This window comes from Geospiza fortis, unplaced genomic scaffold (genome assembly GCF_000277835.1).
Source record: "Geospiza fortis unplaced genomic scaffold, GeoFor_1.0 scaffold50, whole genome shotgun sequence".
NCBI lineage: Eukaryota > Metazoa > Chordata > Aves > Passeriformes > Thraupidae > Geospiza > Geospiza fortis.
The window spans coordinates 211,623-232,973 of NW_005054382.1; the positions used below are offsets into that span (position 1 = coordinate 211,623).

The window sequence follows — 21,351 nt, forward strand, 5'->3', positions numbered from 1 at the left end:
CCCCAGCCAGTCCACACCATTGTGACTCACTGAGGTTAGAAAACACAGTATGACTAACTCTACAAAGAGCAACTAAATAATGACAAATAGTTAAGTGCATCTTTCATCACCACAGATGGATGTGGATCTCATCAAGTATCTAATCAGTCAAGGACACTGAAAGAGTTCCTCCAGATTCACACTGGCTGTGTAGCTACATTATTAAGCTTCCTGAGATCAAGAACCCTTGAACATTACATTCCAAGTGAATTTGGGGCCCACTCTGCTAAGTCCCTATATATTTGAAGACTAGTAAGAACTGTCCCTCTTGAGCATTCTGTTCCAAGTTTTTGAAAGTGACTCCCACTGCTGCAGCTTAAAAAAAAAAATTAAAAAACAGGTATTAAAATTTTGAATGCCATAAATGAAGAGTGACAGTAAAGAGGGATGTGAAAGTTGCACATTACTATAATTGAATTTATAAAACTAAACTTTTAAAATTCAAACATATATTCAAATATGAAAGTTATATCAATTAGAAGTGTCAAGAAGCACAAAGAGGTACAACTTTGGAGAAAAGCTTTTGGATTTATGAGAGGAAGATAATTTGTAATATTATATCCAACAGCAGCCTCAAGAGAATTTTATGAAATATTCTGTTCACAAAGACTACACTATAACTGGACCATCAGAATTTTTCCCCCCCTCACATCTTTTGAGCATCTCCACAAGGCAATACCAACAGTACTCCTGACCCCTTGATGCAGAAATTTTCATTTCAACAGTTAAACACAGTCACACAACAGGACTCAGTTTGTAATGTGTCTTATACTCACAGGTGCAAAAAATGGAACAAAACCAGATCTGTCCTATTATACATGAGCATTCTTAAAATAGAAAGGATTAATTTTGAAGTTTCAGGCAGCATTCCTAGACTAATCTTGTGTTAGACAGTTTGTATTTTTTTGAACTGTCTTTTAGAGAAACAGCATTTAAACCTACAATGAAACATGTTGGCAAAGTTTTGATGTACGTGGATTCTGCTAGGGATTCAAAACTTCTGTCATTTGAGAATGACGAAAGCTTACAAATATGGGGTCTTCTTGCTACAAGAGAAACATGTTTAAAAAAGAGTAGTGCTGCTAAATGGCAATTTTTAGAATTAACAATCATCAAATCTGCATGTGTCCATGCCACTGGTTTAACAACTGAGCTGAGCAGACTCTTCATAGAAGGTTTTTTTTTAAAAAAGAGAACCTAAATTACAAAAACCCACGTAATCCTAATCTTTTGAGTACATAAGCTTGAGCACACCACAGAACTCTGAAAAGTGACAATTAATATCAACAGCAGATTTTACATTTCTTTTGGCCTCAGCCCAAGCTTGCCATTTATGTGTGAAAGATGATGCCCTCAAATTACTAGTTTTACAAATGTGAGGAAACTTGAGCTCTGCATTATAGGTGGAAGTTTTCTGAACCAAGAAGGACTACAGAGTGATTAATGCAGTCTGTAACCCAGAGTCCTGTTTTCTCTCAGTGCTTTTAAAATCTGTGTCTATCTTGATACAGTCAAGGATTTTGAAGGCCAGTGTTCTATGTCCTGCACGTGGTTTCCGCAACAAGAATTATGTTTCAATTAATTTCTACTGAATGTGTTGTCACATTTGTAGGAACTCAGTTCTCACTGAACTGCTATTTCCAGAGCCAAAGTGTCTAAAAAAGTCTAAAGAGACATCCTTCAAGTCTGCAGAAGAACATCCAATGATACAGAAAGGGCTCCTCTCCATATGTTGTCAGTGCTCCCACCTCTCATTATACGCACACTTAGCACCCTCAAAAATACTAATTGAGCACGAACAAGATGTTTTAGACAGTCAAAATCACACATCCACACAGCAGCCACTGTGAACTTTATTAAGAAAATAAATGTTTGCCAATTAAACTGCAATGACTTCACTGACTTTCCCATTCACTTGTAGAAAATGAGTTCTTTCATAACGGCTCTGGAAATCATTTATTGCCAGGTAAATGCCGAATCCCTGGCTGTGTCTGGTCTGCTCAGAACCCTGCCAGCTTTACCATGAAAGGTCTATATACACCTCTGCAAAATGCAAAGTCAGCAACACATCTTTCATTCAAGCAACAAAGTCATTTTTTGAGGCAGATGTCACACTAGCCAAATAGCAAAGCCACCTTTACATTAAGCAATCCTTTCTATCATGACAGTTCCACAGATGAAATGTAATTTTTGAGGAAAACAATCCATAAGATACCAGTCACAAATTCTCTTCATGTAACTGTTTAGTCAAGTCTTATTTCTCAGGCAGGAGAGGCTGAGCTACAATGAAACACAGCATGGTGATTTATCTTCATGAGAATGTCCTGTTGCCAATGCATCTGCTTTTGCCTCCTTTGCTTTTTATTACTCTGTGTAGTCCTGTGCAGTAAAGTCAGAACAAGGCTTCTTTATTCATCTGGAGTCAGATTTATATCCAACCCTCTAAGTGACTCACACCACTGTTTATACACATCTGTGAAAAGTAGTTCTCTATTCCTAAGTAATCCAACCATCATAAAGATATTTTTCAATGTCTTCAATTCCAGAAGTTGTTTTAATTCCTTTCTCATCTTGTAGCCATGTAGCAGAATAGCATTGTCATGGGCTATGTATAGTAGGATTTAATCCTTATTAATAGCTTCAGTAGATGGCCCGAGGATTTTTAGTACTGTAGTAGGCTTCACATGCAGCTACATAAGCAGATTCTGGGAAGAAATCATCATGGTATTCTGCTAAAAACCTGAGAAGAAAGCACACCAAAAAAAAGAACAGAATATGAAACATTTAAGAGAAAAGCTTTTTTCAATTTGATTTTTAAGCTCAGCAAAAACACAGCCTGGGAATTAAGAATTATTACTCTTTGAAATTTGGCATACAAAGGATTTGCCCTATTTTTTACAAGTTTCGCATAGTGAGAAACAGCCTTCCTCGAGCATTCTGAAATCCAACAAGCATTTTAAAAAATTCCTCAAGCTCAATAAGAAAACAAAAAAAATCTGGAAGTTAAAGCTATACTCAGAAAAAGAATTCAAATAACTAGGACAGAAGGAAAAAAAAGAGATCTTTCTGCAACTTCTGTAAGTTACCTGCTTAGCACACTACTTTCATTTTTGCCCAAACCAGTATTTTCAGTTATCACTTTGTCAGTATCTTATACAAATAGCCAGGAGCCATTAAGTCAAACTATAACTTTTAAGGCAAGTAAAGCTATGATTTTTCATATGTTTCATGTGCCTTCATCTTTCTGATTTAAATATGCGTTTCAACAACAAAACACATCCTTTGCAAATTCAGTTCCTTAATTTCATATTTCTGCAAGATTGTCTGCAAATACTATTCAAACCATCAAGCACCCAATATTTTATAATGCTTTCCTGCTCTGCTAACACACAACTTTTTCTTTGGTTTAGGTCTGAAAATGAAAATAAACAGTGTTGCTACAAACACCAATAACAAACAGCTAAAATGACTATAAGCTCTCTGCTCCTTCCTTTGATTTCAAAGACACTGGGTACATAAATGGGGGCAAAAGGGCAAAATGGTTATTAAACTCATGATTACATTCAAGCTGTACTTCACAAAAAAACCCACAGACCTACAAAATACCTGGATATTAAAGATCAGCATCAATAAACATGGCAAAATGCTCACTACATGTTTTAAGAGTAGGAAGCAAAAGAAACAACAGAAAACAATGTCATTTACAGAATCTGTGTTCTTTCAAGAAACAGTGGCTGGGGTGATGACTTCACTATTGGAAGCTGAAAATATCAGTTCTGCATAGCCAATACTTTGGACATAGAAAGTCCAAATTAAAAAAAATGTTCATGTGAATGGCATAAAAACTACAGGCCTTCTCCAACCTCAATAAATGCTGCACCGCCTGAACTAGGCATGTTCTTCGATCCAAAGAGAGCCAAAGCATCAAAGAATACTGGCAAGATCCTCTAAATAAAGTGCTTAAATTTAATAAGAAATATATTTATTGCTCAGAGCTCATAGAAAATGGTGACAGTACAAAACTACAGATAAATGAAAAAGGGTTGATTTTTCCGCAATACTTTCAAGTGCTAAATAAGTGCTAAACTGGAGGAATAACTACATCCTACTAATTCTAGAAAAAGCAGTGACAAATAGAAACTCTTTTAAAAGAAATCAATCCTATATGGTGTCGCTGTTAATTTAGAAGGCACATTGTCAACTTCTTCCATACTTCCTTATTTCACAGCAGCTCTATAATTAACAGTATAGAGAGGGACCTAAATGGTTTCTGATGTAAAATGTTTCAAACCACTAAAAAAGAACACTCAAATTATAGCAATTTAGAAGCTAATAAAATACCCAAGTCATCAACTGCTATGACCTCTGACTTTAGTTAGCTACAAATCACTTTCTAGGATGAGGGGTTGGTATGAAGCAAGTGTGGAAAAGCCTAAAACTTAACCAACTTGAACCTAACTTTGAATGTACTTAGACTGTATACAGTTAAGATGAGCAACAAGTGGTATTTGATTAATAATTCTTCATTAACACACATTAATGACTCTAAGACATTAAAAAAAAACACAGGGGCTGATGAAAATCTTACTATCTTTGGATAACATTCAGTAAAACACAGTACTAAGAGCTAGATCATACAAGAGAACATGTTTTAAAAGAACCTTCAGAAGGCATTTGGGTAGCTGACAGTTCCCAGAATTTTAACAGCAAGTAATGGGAAACAGGTTCACTTTCTCTTACAAATTTCCTGACTTTTGCTTAAATCATCAGTGATACATGCCAGTTTGGTGCATGCTAGAGTGACAGCTGGTACAGATGAGAAATTTTAGCTGAGGTGGTGGGCCACAGCTACACCTCAAAAAAAAGGCACACAGTCAAACATACATCTCCCTGTTCTTCATGTAAGAGTTGTGAAAAGCAAAATACCCCAGAGCTAGCAAACACAAATTATTTTCTGCAGAGAAGTAAACTACTGAAGGAACACAGTCAGCCTCTGTCCCACCCCCTTCTATACCTGCATACAAAGAGATGGGGCCCTTCTGAAGCTGCTTTCTATTCAAAAGGCATCAGAGTGCAGAACGCTGGCACAGAAATATTAGGAGTCTCCTAAGACTTTTGCCTATCAGATATTTCACTATGGCTTTGCTCTTGGACAAGCTAAAACAGCACCAAGATCAATTACACTGCTACCTGAAAGTCATGAGCCAAGATTTGAAGACGGAGGGAGCTGTAATTAGCAGACAGAGCCAATGTTCAGCAATAGATCAGAAAGCATATTGCTATTGAGCTATTCAGAAATTGTTTCATTCTTAACTTACAAATCTGATCCATTCAGTCACCTGTTGCATTATTGCCTTTTTCATTTTTATACTTTTTACAGAGTTCATATGCATACATCTATAAAGCAAGACTGCTGATGAGCAACCAAGTTCTGGGATGCACAGTCCATATTGATTTGACACTGCGTGCATTTTTCATAATGAATGTTCTTAAAAACAAACTCATGCTTTATACTCATGCTTAGAGAACAGAGGTAACATGGCACAACGCAGTTATTTTCCTCCCTACCACAGGTTCCTAGAAAGGCAACACTTCAGAAAGTTCTAGAGGGGATGGAGACAAGGGAAAAAGATGTGGGCAACTTAGGAATTCTTCAAGCTATGTTCTGATCTTCAAGTGTGGGTGTTTTTAAGCAAGCAATAGCCTCACAAATACACTACCATCTGACTGACTTATACAGGTAGATCTACCAAAAAGAAGAACTGAATCACTATCCACATTAGAAGGCCATTTGACACATGTCATGAACGTATCTCAAAAAGAGTCACTGAATTAGTATGAGTTTTAAGAGCATACTCTGGTGGGCCTTGCCTTGACACCACCAACAAAATTTATTACTGGAAGTCTCTGAATGAAGAAAAAAAACTTTTAAATGTCAGCTACCATCACATGAATAAATTTAGGGACAGCCCAGAAAGTGTGAAAATGATAAAGAAAACCTTAGTTTTTAGAAAGATATCCTCAGCCATTAAGGTATAAGAAGACAGAGTCCAAAGGAAAAGTTCCCAAGAAGGTGACCTTACAAACTTCTCCAACAGAATTTTAAAAGGTAAGCAGATGCTTTGATGAGATCAGTGACCTGTTTGAAAGGCTACTGTAATGATCTATCTAAATTTGCTAGAAGACCTATTATGAGTCCTAACTCTGTGAGTCACCTCATCAAAAGAAATGTCATTTGCAGATTAAGAAGTTACCCCATCTCTGACACTACTACTCAAATGCAGGATTTGAAAACTAAAAGGCTTTAGGTTCATGAAGAAATGTATATGCCACCATCTGACCCTCACCCCTCCCCAATTTGTAGGCCTGTCTCCATCTGGAAAGCAGTTCAGATGACTAAGTCCATCATAACCCCATTGCAGTCAACAGAAGAAGTGAATTGAGGTTTCAGATGTTTGTTCTAATAACCAATGGCTCAAGAACCATGCTAAAGGAGTAAACTGGAGTTTAAACTGGATTCCTGTCACTCACTGATATATAGAAACTGAGATAACATTCCTTGGCCTTTTAAGAGGAAGTGTGGAGAACTCTGAAGATACCAAGCTACCATCATAACATTTCCGAGAATCAGATTGAGTAAGTGAGAATTTAATTTTCCCAAAGACCTTTTGGGAAAACAGTCCTAAAAGAGCTCAATACAGGAGTCCTTGGTTTGTCTTGAGGATGAAGACCCTGTGACCAGGCCAGCACAGGTCCCTAGAGCTGCTTTCTAAAAAAGCTACCATAACACATTTAAAGTACTTGGGGCAACCTCTAAATGTAGATACATGATCCAAATCTCAGCTATTGACTAGCAATATGCTCATTCAAATTCCCAGGCACCTGATGATTGGAAAGCAGAAGGAAGAGAAGCAAACCACATGGAGAGTTTCATTAACAGTTTTTGGCAATGTAACAAAACCTTAGTTGAGGGCAATAAGCACCAATGAGCACATTCTGCAGACCAAGCAGCCAACAAAGCCCACTGAAAGTAAGAACCTGCACAATATCAGGTACTCACTAAGAAGCATTCTACCTGAAGGTGCCAAAAGTTTGAGCGGGCCCCTTGTTACCCAACTGTGCCAGGAGAATTCCTTCAGTTCAAAGTGTTTCAAAACTTGGAAAAAAATGTTGCTTTACATGTTTGTGCACTCTAAACCCAGGTCCCCATTTATACTCAGAAACTTGATTTTCTCACATTTAGGTTCCAAGTCCATGAAGTTTTCTATTGTGTCATAACCAAGTAACTGGTTAATTAAAAAAACTGAGAGGAAAAAGCCCAGTATAATTCAACAACATTAATCAGTTAAGAATACAATATAAGAAACACTGGCACAATTGCATTCTTTTCCATCTTTCAGAATGTGATTTTTAATTACTTGCCCTTTTGCAACTGAAACCACAATGACTCACAATGAACAGGAACTCTATCACAAAGCAACTTGGCCTAACTAAAGATGTCTTCTAATCCATTCACCATTTGCAATGATTAATTTTTTCATTCTCAGACACAAATAACCTCTCATAATTGTACATTAGCACAGACTAGTGGTGATGATTCACCACTGCAGTTATATATAATAAAATTACTACACTCAAAATGTGCTGTCAGCACCAGAGATCTATTTCTTAAGGTTACATGAAACAACTTGTCATCTTTGTATATACACATTTTATTATTACAGTCCTCTGATTTGGCTTCCTTCTCAGAAAAATTCATCAGTATCAAAATATTTTCCTACCCATGGAGCAGAGTGGCACAATAGATACAAGCAGATTTTAGAGCATCAGTGGGGGAAAAAAAAATTTAAGCTTAAAGGAAATACTGAGTTTGAAATACCTGTGGGTTTTTAACAAAACTAAAATATTTGACTATTAGCTCTCCATAATCTGAACTAATACATTGGCCTCATCTAAAAAGAAAACTTACTAGAAATTTTAGAAGCAATATTTTAGAAATATTTCATCACTTATTTATTCTTCTGTATTTCATCAAAGTCAAAATATCTGTCTAAACAGTTCCACTACATACCACTTCAAATGACATTCTCTGAAATTACCTCAGTGAAGACGGGTCTTGCTCTTGTAAAAACAGACATACTGTATCCTCCTCCTAACTCTTAAGCAGCTCCTATTGGTTAACAGACTTGGGAGGGAGCCTCTGATTCCAAAATGGTTTTCCAAGCCAAGGCTGTGTGCAAGTTAATGGAAACAGCAAAACAGAAACAGGCACCTTCCTGCCAGTCATTTCTCATCACTGAGGCAACCTTTGGAGGCATGTTAGGCACCTTACAATGTCAGGGAATTGTAAAATAGAGCATTTGCAGCATTTTATTTCAAAAGCAGCTGAAATAATGGAATTAGTTTAAAGCTAATACTTCCTCTTACTCTAAAGCTATTAACAGGCAAGGAGATTTAATCAGGGGTGTTTCACTAGTCCAATTACCAGTTAGCACCAGTAAGCACCAGCTAAAGCATTAGCTCCCACTGCTCGGTCCTAAAGACTAAATGTGCACTAAGTGACAGTCACTGAAACCAACTAGTGAGTCTATTTAGACTGCAAGTACTATGAATTATTTCAGAAGTAAATAATTTAAGATTCAGAGTTTTGTACTTAATTTGAGAATCTGATTTTATTCTACAAATTCTATTATTAAGAAATCAACTTTCCTGTTCTCCATGAAGAAATTTTCATTTTGCACACTTGTAGAAAGCTGGACTAAACACAGAGGGTAGAGTTTCTACTTAACAAGAAAGTAAAAAAGACGCATTTCATACATTCCTTAAAAATATCTGTTGTCTGGGAAATTGAGAAAAATCTTGTCTAAGCAGCAGTCTGAGGGCATGACTGGAAAATATTATCCATGTAGCATCACAACGCTAATTTAATGCATCTATCATGGACTAAGCAAACTCAAGACAACAAATGCCCAGAAAAAGAATTACATTACATAAGTGTCAGTTTCTCAGTCCACAGGAGATTTATAGTATAAATGGTAAACTATAAATTTTAGCCACAAAATCGTAATTCAAAATTATATCAGTATCTATGCAAGAACTAAATCAGTTGTGTACTGCATGAAAGTTTTATTTAAGAATACATAAACTACTAATGCTTGGACTACTCTACTAGACATCAAAGAAGATTCAGGAGTAGTTTAATTAATGCAAGCACACCCATCAATCTTTTGCCTTCTATTAGAGAAATAAAGAAAAGGAGAGTACTTCAGCTTCTCACTCAAGAGCAGTTCACTAAAAAAAACCCAAAAATAATTAAGCAGTCCTAAGTAAACTGGGTGCTATTACCTAATGCATACAGATGTTGTAGGGAAGACCTTACTGTTCAAAAGTTAAGCCAGAACAGAACTGATATAAAATATTTATAATAATCATCCATTAATCCTTTAATTCCCAAAAAAGGAAACGACAGAATGTGAAAATTGAAGAACTAGTACTGATGCCTAAAGATTTTTAGCTTTTTGTATCTTTCATGTATTTGTAGCTTTGTAGATTGCTAAAGCATGGGTGTAGTTTCTAGCAATTTTCCTACCTTTCTTCCCTACATTTAGAAACTATAAGCTAACCTTATAGTGTTTAGTCTTACTCCAAGAACAAAACCAACTACACAGACATTCTGTTTTCCAACCAGAACCTGGACCAGACATAAAAGTGGGGCAAAAGAAACCTCTGCCTTCAGTGGGGCAGGACCCCAGGGATTATTATCTAACCAATTAACCTTTTAATTGGACAGTATATGGTACATATACTACTTGACTGACTTAATAAAAATTGTGGAATTACTATACAACTTGTGATTTTCGCCATATTGTCTATCTGAAAGCTTTCAAGTAAAGATTTGCTTTTGTATTCACTCTAACATTGTTGGGAACATCTATGCTATTTTCCAGGCATCAGTACAAGATGTCACCTCAAACTCAAGTTTTCTTGTGATTAGAAACAGATAATGCAGAACTATTTCTGTGACAAAAATCAAGCATGAACAATTGTCTAGAAAATAATTGTTTGACCACTTTCAATGACAAGCAGCATGAGAAATAAATACCCAAATGAAAAACTTTTCAAAGCCCCATGTGAATACATGTTGAGAAAAAAGTATCTAATAATTTGTACTGGATTCTGCTGCCCAGTAGCATAGCTGACAAGGAAAGTAGACTAAGGAAAGTATTTATTACAAAGCTACCTAAGATCAAATGCTTCCTACAGCAGTAACTGTAACTTTGAAGCTTCCTTGACACTGTCAAAAAAGAAAGTGCTTGGAAAAAACAGCTTTCAAATATTTTGCTGTAACAGATACGTGATATCCACATTATGCTTGCCTTGTAGGGCTCATTTTGGTTTTGTTGTAGCCTGGCCTCAAGGACTGAAGCACACCTCTGGTTAAGTGTTTTCTGAAAGGAGCGCAGGTTGTGTATTTGGAGGGCTCTCCACCATGACACAAAGCACAGGAAGGGGGAACTACTGAGAGATTTGTTCTATCTCCCCTAAAAATGCTGATGTGGAAACATGATTTTTATTTATATTTATAGACAACTACACATTTCAATGGAAAAGTAAAACACATACAGATACTATCACTAGAAATTTCAGTTCCCTTAAGCAACCCTTTCCCAATAAGCAACCTTTATTTTATGGGGTGTAGGGGACATGTTTCTCATTTCATCTATTCTAATCCAATAAAGCTTATCCACAGAATGGATATGAAAACATGGTTATTAAAGACACTAAAGAATAGAGATCTGCTCTACCAACACAGAAGAATCTGAACAGTCAAAAGTCTGATAAAAACTGATCTGATCCACAGTGACTTAAGCTCCCTGCTTAAATATTCACTTCAAGCAAAAACAGTCTTCCAACAATGAGCTCTAGTTATGTCCTGTTTAATTTAAAGGTATTTTGAATGCCAACAAAAATCTGACAAAAGAGATGCAAAATGGAATCAGTTAAACTTGACAACTAACTGCTCTCAGAGAAAAATTGTGTATTGTAGAAACTTTCACATTGGAAACATCTCCAATTTTCAGTAAGCAATTAAAGTAAAAGAATTTTAAATTTTTCATCTCCCTGATATCTAATGCAAGTGGTTTTTTATGCTGGTGTAATACTATGTTACCTTTCCCTAAGTGGCTACTGAAGTCACTGACCAAATTTACGTTACAATTTCCATATCTGTTCCATTACCATCTACAACACCTTCTCCTGAAGGTTTCCTTGGTAATTTTGTTTTCCAGTACTGACTGCACACAACACAGTGACAACACTAGATATCTAACCACATCCTCAATGTCATGCAGAAATACTAATTACACTACCTGATAAACCAATCTGATCATGGTGCAAGTATGACCTTACTGAGTCCAGTGGTGGAGCTAGTGTGGTCAGACAGAGTTGTGTATCCCTACAAACAACTGTGCTACATTACAGAGAAACCTTTCTGTTCAAAGCTCAGTTAAGACAGACATTTCTTTTAAGAAACCATCATAATTAAAAACACGTTTTAAAGAACAAGTTTCTCCTCCTGCTAATATTGATAAAAAATACCAATGCAGACTCTGCATTTCTTCATAAAACATGCTACTTAACCAAGTCAGACTTGTCATTCCATACATATCAACAAACTTTCACACTTCAGTTCTATATCAATGTGTTTATCAAAATTCAAAGTAGAAAATTCTGGTTCCCTTCAAGTGGAATTAAAAAATAAGAAAATCTTATATTCATCTTTACTCAAATTGCTATTGTTAAAATGGTATACTAATTTTATCCTAATCTTGTAGTTGTAGAAAATGAGTATCTTATCTTAAACCCCCTTTACCATTGCAGGACATTTAGATCTATGTAACAATAGAAACACTGCTGTGGTACAGCGTGTCATATTACCTCAGAAACATCTCGAAGTGTTTTACTAAAGCCTTTAGGTTTTTGTCAGGAAAGCACATCTTCCCCAGTATTTCTGGTAGTTTTACTGTGAATAAAAGAAATAATGTTTATACCTCTTCTTGTACATGCAACTTTAAATTACTTTTATCCACTACGTAGAAAAGAATATAAAAGTTTCTTCTCAGCACAGACCCCACTTTTCCTCGCAAGCTACTTTTGATCTTTCAAAGCCTTACTAAATAGAAACATGCTGAGAAGGTGAATGTTGCTGGGTTTAATGATGTTTGATAGTGTACTGGAACTAACACTGCTTTGCCTTTCTTAAATGAAGGCTCACAAAGCCAATGAAAGATAACCAAATCTATGAATAGCCTAAAAGTTCCAAATAGATTAAAATGTACATTCCTGCAAGAATAAAATAAATTTAATAAAGGAAACAGAAAAATCACAGATATCAGGACTGGACAAAAAATAAAGCAACTTTGATTGAGCAGAGAATTTTGCATTAGTTTACCAAACATCCTCAGCAAATGTTGAGATCCATAGATATATGAGGGAGGTGGTGGCTGATCACTTGGTGGATAATTCTCTGGCATCAATTTCCAGGACAAAACCTATATATAAAACACGAAAATACTGGTTATGAAAACTTTATAACATCATAAATAATTTAGTCTGTACAGAACTTCAAATTCAAAGCTGAAGTAAATAATACCAACAAAATCTTTTCTTACATAGCCCTACTCTGAGGTCCACAAAACATTTAATCATTAAATCTAGGAGAGTAATATCAAAATGTTACCTCATTCAATTCGTTGTTTCTTCTACCTTCAAAGCCAGTAAACACCGTGCTCCCTTCTTTGCTAGGAGTCAAAGTTATAGGTGAAGACGACCCGCTATGGACAGGGGTTTCTTCAAAACAAAAGGAAAAACAAAACAAAAGAAGTAAGAAAAATTTTACTACTTGGAACTATAAGCCATTAAATGCATCTAAGGCATGCTGCTAAAATGTTTGAAGTCTTAAAAACACTGAAATTCAATAAAGGTTACCCTAAAACAGACTCTCAGAAAAGCAGCTCATTGCATTCTGTGGAAAAATATACCAAAGTACTGACAATATTGCCTTGTATTTCTCTCTTTGGTAATAAGGCTTCATAGCTAAAGAATTGATACAAAAAGTTAACTACTTCAATTTCTTTCACTGAGTTTACAGCCCATTCAGCACTAAAAGAAGAACACAACTTTATGCTTTGTTTAGGCCCACAGCGTAAAAAGAAAAGCCTACTTTTTTCCAGGTGCAGGAAGAGCTTTGGCATGGACGCGGGGGTGTCGAGGTGTCTCCGTTTGGGCTGCGGGGATGCGCTGCTCTCCGATAGCCTGTCACAGTTGGAGCTGTGGCGCGTCGAACGCCTCAGAGACTGCAGGATTTCAGGCTCAGCTTTCCTCCTTTTCGGCGTGGCTGGCTCCCCTGTGGTGGGCTGGCTGTCAGTTGACTGAGGCGTGGGAGGATTCAGCAGAGGAGGGCTTGGGGAAAGTTCCTCCTGGTTTCTAGGAAATTATGGCAGGTTTACAGAATTGAAGAGGTCAGGGCTCTAGACACAAAAGAAATTCTTCTAGTTTCACAGATCTTATTTGTAGCTATGGTATTTTCTGAAAAATCCTTTCTTTAGGATTTTTCCTCCTGAGAAGCTGAGAGGCCTCAGGAACAAAATGTAAACAACGATTATCTGCAGCTGTGGAATGCAACAGGTGCATCTGTGATTGGTCTCATGCAGTTGTTCCTAATTAATGGCCAATCACAGTCAGCCGGCTCGGACTCTCTGTCTGAGACACAAGCTTTTGTTATCATTCTTTCTTTTTCTATTATTAGCTAGCCTTCTGATAAAATCCTTTCTTCTATTCTTTTAGTATAGTTTTAATGTAATATATATCATAAAATAATAAACCAAGCCTTCTGAAACATGGAGTCAGGTCCTTGTCTCTTCCCTCATCCCAAGACCCCTGCGAACACTGTCATGCTTATTGAACACTTTTATTCAGGTACAACAGTTTCCTCCCAATAACTACTAAAGTGATGAGCTCTTCTATTAAATTCTATTTTCCAGAAGTATACTTATCTTCAAATTAGTTAAAAACCATGAATACCACATTCTCCTACATTTTGAGATAAGGCATATTAAACTTCTTATATCTAACCTACCTGTTGGTATTTGTTGAGTTTTCTTTGATGGGAAGAAAGAATTTTGATGAAGTCACCTTCTTAAATTGAGCTTGTTCATAAGGATAGAGCAAAATTAAGGGAAGTGTGAAGTCAAAGGTTATTCTCAGCCCATCCACCATCTCTTTACATAGCTCGACACTAGAGGGGAAAAAAATATTAATTTCTAAGTTGCATGGCACTATTTTTCAGCATAATTGCACAAAATTGCTCTTTAATACAGTCCATTAACATCATAACTACAATATGCTGATTCAATCACTAAGTCATGATAAGCAAATAAAAACACACTTTAAAAAGAAGGTGATTGCTCTTGTTAACTTCAGAAATACAAGTTCTTTTAATAGGTCTGCTTCATAACCTCAAACAAAATCAGACAGCTGTTGTATTATACTATTCACTAAACTAATAAAATCTACTGTGGAGTAAATCAAGTTAGTTAGATGTTTTTCAGGTAAACATTCTTTTGGTTTTCCAAGTTCACTACACTGAAAAAGAAGCACCTGCCAGAACAAGTACAAAACACACTGAATCTCTGTCTAAAAGGCAAAAGCAGAATTTGACCTATAGCCACTAAGCTGCAGTTAAGGCTGTGCTCAAGAGATATCCAGTGAACCAACAAAACGAGATAGATTTGCATGGGAGAGCAGTTTCCGGTGATCTGCACTGCTAATCAGAGCACTACATTTGGAGGCTACCAAGAATTTCAGTTTCAGGTCTGTGTGAAAGACTTACAAAGTTAGATATGAGTACATGAGCTATTACAAGAGCCAAAAACACAGACTGCAGCACACCTGTGACACCTCTCACCTTTGTGAAGGTCCTCCCCTCTCATGTTTCAAGTGCACACATGTGTACAGTAAAAGAATTTGATTCTGCCAAAATGATCCGTGTTTGAAATTCCAAACTTCCAATATTTCATATCACCTACCAAAACTGCTACACATGAATTGGGTCAGGGGACCATCATGTGCAGAAATTCTATAAATCCAAGAAGGTCAATAACCTTCAGTGCTAGAGCAGTAAGGGAAATACAATGAAGATGCCAGCTGAATCTCTCCTACTTAATGATCACTGAAACTATACCCAATTTTTTAACTAAAGCACTGTTTTTATTGAGGAAGTAGCTTGAACATAAACCTGTAAAAATCATAATGTGTGTAAAACCTTCTGTTCATATTTCTGATATTTTATCTAACCTTTTGTTTGGGAGATTATACTACAAAGAAGGAAAAGTGTCATTCTGTCAAAGAATGAATGACACCAACATAAAAATAGCATAATTACACACCATTGAAATAGAACACTAACACAAGTCAGGATTTCTCGTTGATAAAATAACAAGATTTTACCCCATTGTACTTAGATAGAAGCAGTCTCATCTAATATCAAAAATCTTTAACTTAAGAGAAAAAATCCCCAAAATAATCAAAAACCACCACACTGCAAACATGCATGGTTAATGCATTTGTAACATGGTAGAATAACACACAGCTCAGCTGAGAAAACAGACTAGAACACGAACTTCAACAAATCACGATTTGTATTACCACAGTTCCCCTACACGCTGACTCTAGGATTTAAGAGCATATGTCAATTTAAAACAAACAAACAACTTGCACTTGGAAATCTCTATAAGTGTTTGTATTAAATTTTTACCCTTTTTAAAATGTGAACCTATTCAAGTTTCTCTAAGTAGGCTATTCTTATATTAGATATGAAATTCTCCACATTGACAACAGCAACACATTCTTCAAAGCAGATCTCAATATCTGTAAGAATTTACATGATAAAACAGAATATTGATACTTTTGCATAATGACTTTTCAGAGTACAGGGACTCTCTCACTGGTAAACAAATTATCAGTGTTACTCTGCTATAGTTAGCTGTCAAATACTTTGAGCCCTGTAAACAGATATATACAACGGTATAAGCTCACAGAAGAGAACAGCCATAAAACACAACACAGAATGCAAGGTCATTCTTCTTGTAACAACAGCAGTGGATGAAAGATTACTCACTTCTTCTCTGGTGGCACATAATGAAGATTCATATTAGCATGTGGAGCCATCTGATGGTGCCGAGACCTTTCATTGGCTGAAAAAGCAGCATTAATTGCAAAGTGTTTTACATATGACTCCAAGATGGTTATTATATTTGTCTGGCAAGGAAGCTTCACTAGCTGAAAAAGAAAAAAAATTAATGTCTTATAAAAACAGTAAGTTGTAATGTACCAACTAATTCAGTAAACATCTAGTGCATAAAGCAAATCCACGACTATAATTTCAACCCTTAAACTGCATTTTTTATCAACATCAGGAGAAGCAAGAAACATGGTCAGATTAACAAGGCTGCTGCATTTCCAGCTTTCAAAAGCAATCTGCATTCTAAAGCACAATCAGGAACCAAAACAGTACACTGCTAAATATGACAAACTGGTGTTATAGCTATAGAGAACTCTACTCCCTACACTCTTTGTATTCTTCCTTGCCCTGTCTGAACTCAACATGAAGCTAGAAAGGTGAAGTTAAAAACCTCCAGGAGCTGTATAAACAAAAACTACTTTTGACACCCTCCTCACACCCCTATGCACATTAGAGCCCCAACTTTTATTTTATACCCTTTTTCTTCTATTAATATAGTAGCAGTCTTCCTCAAGCTTCTTTTTCAAGACTTCAGGAATTTCTATGCTTATTGCTCTTTCTTCCATGTCCCTTTTTGTATGAGCGTCTTGTTCTTCTTTCTACAACAGATCCGTGAAAGAAAACAATATTTGGTTGTGAAACAATAACTTCAATAGTAAGGATACAAGTGGATAATAGCCTTAAACTATTTAACAATACTGCTCTTCAAAATATCTGCAAATTCATTTTTTAAACTTTTTTTTTTTAATTTAACGTTCTCTTAAGTATTTAACTAAAAAAAAAAAACAGAAATTTGTTAGGTGTTGCTGCTTCAGATCACCCACACTGTAGCAGTAAAAATCTACACATCTTCAGACCAACTGTTTACTGTAGAAAAAGAAATGTTCCTTTTTCTTGAAAACAGTCTTCTCTACATTTTAACTTAAGACATGCCTGTCTCACGGTAAAATACAAGACAAACATCCTGCTGCTATCAGGGTTTGTCCAACCTGCATAGACAAGCAAATTTTTACAGCACCCACAAAAGTGGGAAATCTAGTCTGCTACATTTTCTCCACATAAGCCTTTTGTGTAGAATGAGAGGAAAAGATACAAATGTGTATTTTTAGCACTATATCATACAGTTCTGTAAGTAAATGACATTGTATAATTTTCAAAATCACAATCACAGTAAACACCAGGAATAAGAAAATTATGCTTTTAATTCCAGCTAAATTACCAGTTGTGGCCTATATTTCATCTACTTCAATTTTCCCAGAGTTTCAAGTGCAGATGTTTAAATTCTATTAACTTAATGAACACACAAAAATACCATTTCTGTCCTCTCATCTATGTCACTTTCTTCACTCTTTATTTCTTCATCTGTTCCTTCATCACTGTCATCAGAAGAAGAACTACTTATAGCTGCATAAAAGAGATTTCATATATTTATTATTACATTACAGAGCTTATGACAAATCAGTTTGAGGCCTCAATGCAAAAAAAACCCTCAAAAAACAAAAAACCCAACCCACTAAAAAACCACAATTATCTTGTTATATTTAATGAGGATGAGTAATTCTAATTGAATTAAACATGCATTATTTACAGCCCACTACAAATATTTTAAACATGTAAGATGAGTTAATAGGAAGTATTCTTGCCTCCTCTCTAACTGAAAAACACTAAGTTTTAAAAGCTCCCTACATTCCTGAGCACCCACATTTTCATTGGACTTGAGTTCTGCACAGGGGATTAACATATTAATCATTCAATCAAAAGGCATGAATCTGTGCAGCAGCAGTTCCCAGAACATCAGCTAAGTGCCAGCCAGTGTTCCTGCTGGCTTTCTAGTCACAAAGGAAAATGCAGGAAATTAAAAATCTGGCTTGAAAGTGAAATCAGCCAGTCAGCTGACAAGAAACAGACCTTTGTGTGAGGTAGACTGGGGAAAAAATAATCTTATTGCCCTCAAAAATACACAAACACTAGCAGGGAAATGTTGTGTTTCCGAACATCAAACAAAGAAATCTGAGGGGTTCTCACACCTATTAATACTACACTAAAGAAAACAGCATTGAGCTCTGAAATCACTGATTAAAACAGTTGAGTAGAAGAGATGCAAGGAGAAGCCTCTGGACTACAAGAAGAAAACAGATATTCCAACTTAACAGATACTTAGCATGAAACATAGTTCCCACTCTTCATATGACTGCCTTTGAATATTTCAGATAGGGCCATGATACTCTCATGGCAACTGACACCATGCACTTATCCCCCAGATCAAGGCATCCCACCAGTCACCAAAGGAGGAAAACAAACTCACAGTTTTCGCTACTCTCATCATTTTCTTCAGCAGGCAGGCTTTTTAACACAGAGTCAACACCAGGCAACCTGCAGCGTCTCTTCTTTCTTCCCTTTCTTCTCCTACAGAACATAAAATGATTCACTGACATTTGGGTAGTATTATTTCATTTGTTTATCCTAACTAATTTGATTATGTGCAAATGCACAGGAAACCTATGCTTGAGTTATTTTCATTAATTAAAGCTGAAATTATTTGGACAATGCTTATTTGAGAGTGGATACCCCAATGTCTGTACATTACCTCACATTCATGTTCTCAAGCAGATCCTCTAGCCATGGCCAACCAATATTAGATTATTGCCTTTGACTCAAAAATACTTCAGGTTTTCCTGAAGTACATTTCTTTGGGAAGATGCAGATCCAATACACAGGCATTTCACAGCAATAGCTAAGAATAACACAGCTATTGAGTTGTTAGTCTTTTAGAGTGTTAGTAACAATCCACAGGTCTCTAGCTTAGAGTAGCTCTCCAGAATGCACTGACTGCATTATGCATAGTTCTACCACCTACAGCATGAGCTGAGATGCCAAGCTCAGTTGTAGACACCTGGATATATTTGTCTGAACCTGAAAATTAATCTCATTTATTTTAAGGCCAAAAGGATTCCTTACATGCGAGCTACAGCCTTCCGTGCCAATTTACGCTGTAATCTGCGGTTTTCGTCTGTATCCCGAAGAACATGATCTTCAGCTGCCCATCTATCCCAGCTAAGGACAGGTCAAAAGAAAGTAAAGAATGACTATGAATATATGCCACTCAAGATTACCAATGAATTAATATACTTTAAGTCTACAAAGGACTCGTTTAATGTCATTCAGAAGCGACATCTGCATCACAAGGTTTGCACTCTTCTCTGTTGACGTGGCTTCAGCTCTCACGTTGCCATCTAAAATCTGTCAAGCCTTGACTTAGCCCAAAACAGCATTTCTAGCACTGACACATACTATCAATTGCAGTCAAGACACTGCACTCATGTACTGATAATTAAACAATCCAGAGCTAGATTTAACAAAGCATAAACCTTTTGTTAATGGAAATTTAGGTGCCATAAGTAGATGCCACAGACAGATACCCCATAAGGTTTAAACTCATGTCTATCAAATAGATTCACAAAAATTTATGGATACAGACCAATGTGAACATTAAAGGCATCCACAAAAACAAAAATACTCCTGCAAACATTGGTCCTTTGATATTCTATGCAAAGCCTGTCTTTGCAGAATAAAAGAGAAAAAATGGAAGAACTAAAACCACACGTATAGGTTCTTACCTTCTGTTCCAACCATTAAAATGGATCAGATATTCTGGAATCTTTCTGCCTTTCTCATCTTTTCCAACAACAATATCAACAATCTGAAACAAATATTGAAGGGTACATACTAAAAGGCTTGAGAGAAAGTTTATGCACAAAGAAAGAAAGAAAAGAAAATTAAATAGACTTGATATTTTGCCAGTTAATATTGACATGAACAGAAGATATGGATTATACTAAATTATCAGAAAACCTAGCTTTCTTGTTGACTGCTCTTAACATTGCAGACTGCTCACTATCTTTGTCCTATCCTCAAAGGTTCCATGCTTTCAAGACAGACAAAGGGAGATGTCAAACAGCGCAGTAGCACAGTACGGATATGCAGATTTGGGCTACTTACATTTTCTCCCCAGTGCTGTCTGCTCAAGTGCCCTAAGCAGGAAACACAGCTCTCTATACATAAACCTCAGAAATACTGTTCTGTTGAACACGACAGTCTCTCAGCCACAAAACATTAAGAGGCTTTGGAAATAACCCTTGTTTTCTTCCATTTTCACAAATGTGCAATAGCCAGTCTGAAAGGGCCTGCACCTCAGAAGAAAAAGATATGGTGCCTACACTTGAGTAGCTTTCAATAGATCATTATCAGTACTTAGGCCACAGTGATGTTTTAATTTGGGTGTCCACAATTTAAGAACTATTGATGGATTCACAGACAATTATGCTGTTTACAGTACTTAACGGTAAAGAAGAAGAGGTACAATGCATTTTTGTACTCAGGTTATAGGTTTATAGGGATTGCAACTACAGCTCCCAGGTTGTTAGGACATTGGAGTAAATGTACAAACAAAAGGTCAGCCCAAAATATTAGAGGACAGTGGCATTCCTAAACAAAGATGTTTGAGAAACACGGATAAGCACAACTCGTAAACCTGCAGCAAAAAGTACTAATTTCGTCAAAAATCCAGTTACAACACTTCCCTTTTTATCCTTCTCTATAACAAAAAACCACCCAGAACTCTGTTTCTAAGTCAGACATAGATGATTTAGGATTGAAAAATAACCATGTGTACCACTGATACCTAAAAACAACACTATTTACATAAAGCTCCGTCATTACTCTCACTACTCTTATGGTTAGGCCCTAACTGAGGCAGTCACCTCTTACTGCAACACCTACGGCCCACCGCGCACTGCTCACTCTCCTATTTCCGTATACTCTTCACCAGCGGTACCACTTATACCGTTCTGAAACGCAGAGGGGCGGGCAGTAAGCGTGGGAAAGCGTGACAGGAAATAAATCCAGCTACACTACAAAACTGCAGGGGTGGCAGTAAGACTTCAGAATTACTTTGCAGGTGTTCAGCCGGGAGCGGAAGGCGGGAAGCGCGGCCGGCACTCCCAGGGCGGCTC

The 21,351-nt window shown here is 36.5% G+C and overlaps 1 protein-coding gene across 1 annotated transcript; it reads right to left on the minus strand.

The window, feature by feature from the left end:
• Positions 1-382: 382 nt before the first annotated feature.
• Positions 383-20,039, minus strand: MSL3 (MSL complex subunit 3). The gene is made up of 12 exons (XM_031060413.1): positions 19,957-20,039; positions 19,298-19,393; positions 18,645-18,745; positions 17,652-17,743; positions 16,816-16,938; positions 16,217-16,377; positions 14,177-14,335; positions 13,262-13,524; positions 12,779-12,888; positions 12,491-12,590; positions 11,977-12,061; positions 383-2,779 (listed from the first exon to the last, which is right to left on the minus strand). Coding segments are annotated over exons 2-12 (1,296 nt in total). The 5' UTR covers positions 19,300-19,393; positions 19,957-20,039; the 3' UTR covers positions 383-2,679.
• Positions 20,040-21,351: the final 1,312 nt, after the last annotated feature.

Bases quoted from the DNA above. Each gene is read 5' to 3' on its own strand.
- MSL3 (XM_031060413.1), bottom strand. The intron at 16,378-16,815 runs GTATAAAATAAA...TTTCTTTTTCAG, and splicing joins ATATTAATAGAAGAAAAAGG to CTAGTGAAGCTTCCTTGCCA. The intron at 13,525-14,176 runs GTAGGTTAGATA...ATAATTTCCTAG, and splicing joins AACTCAACAAATACCAACAG to AAACCAGGAGGAACTTTCCC.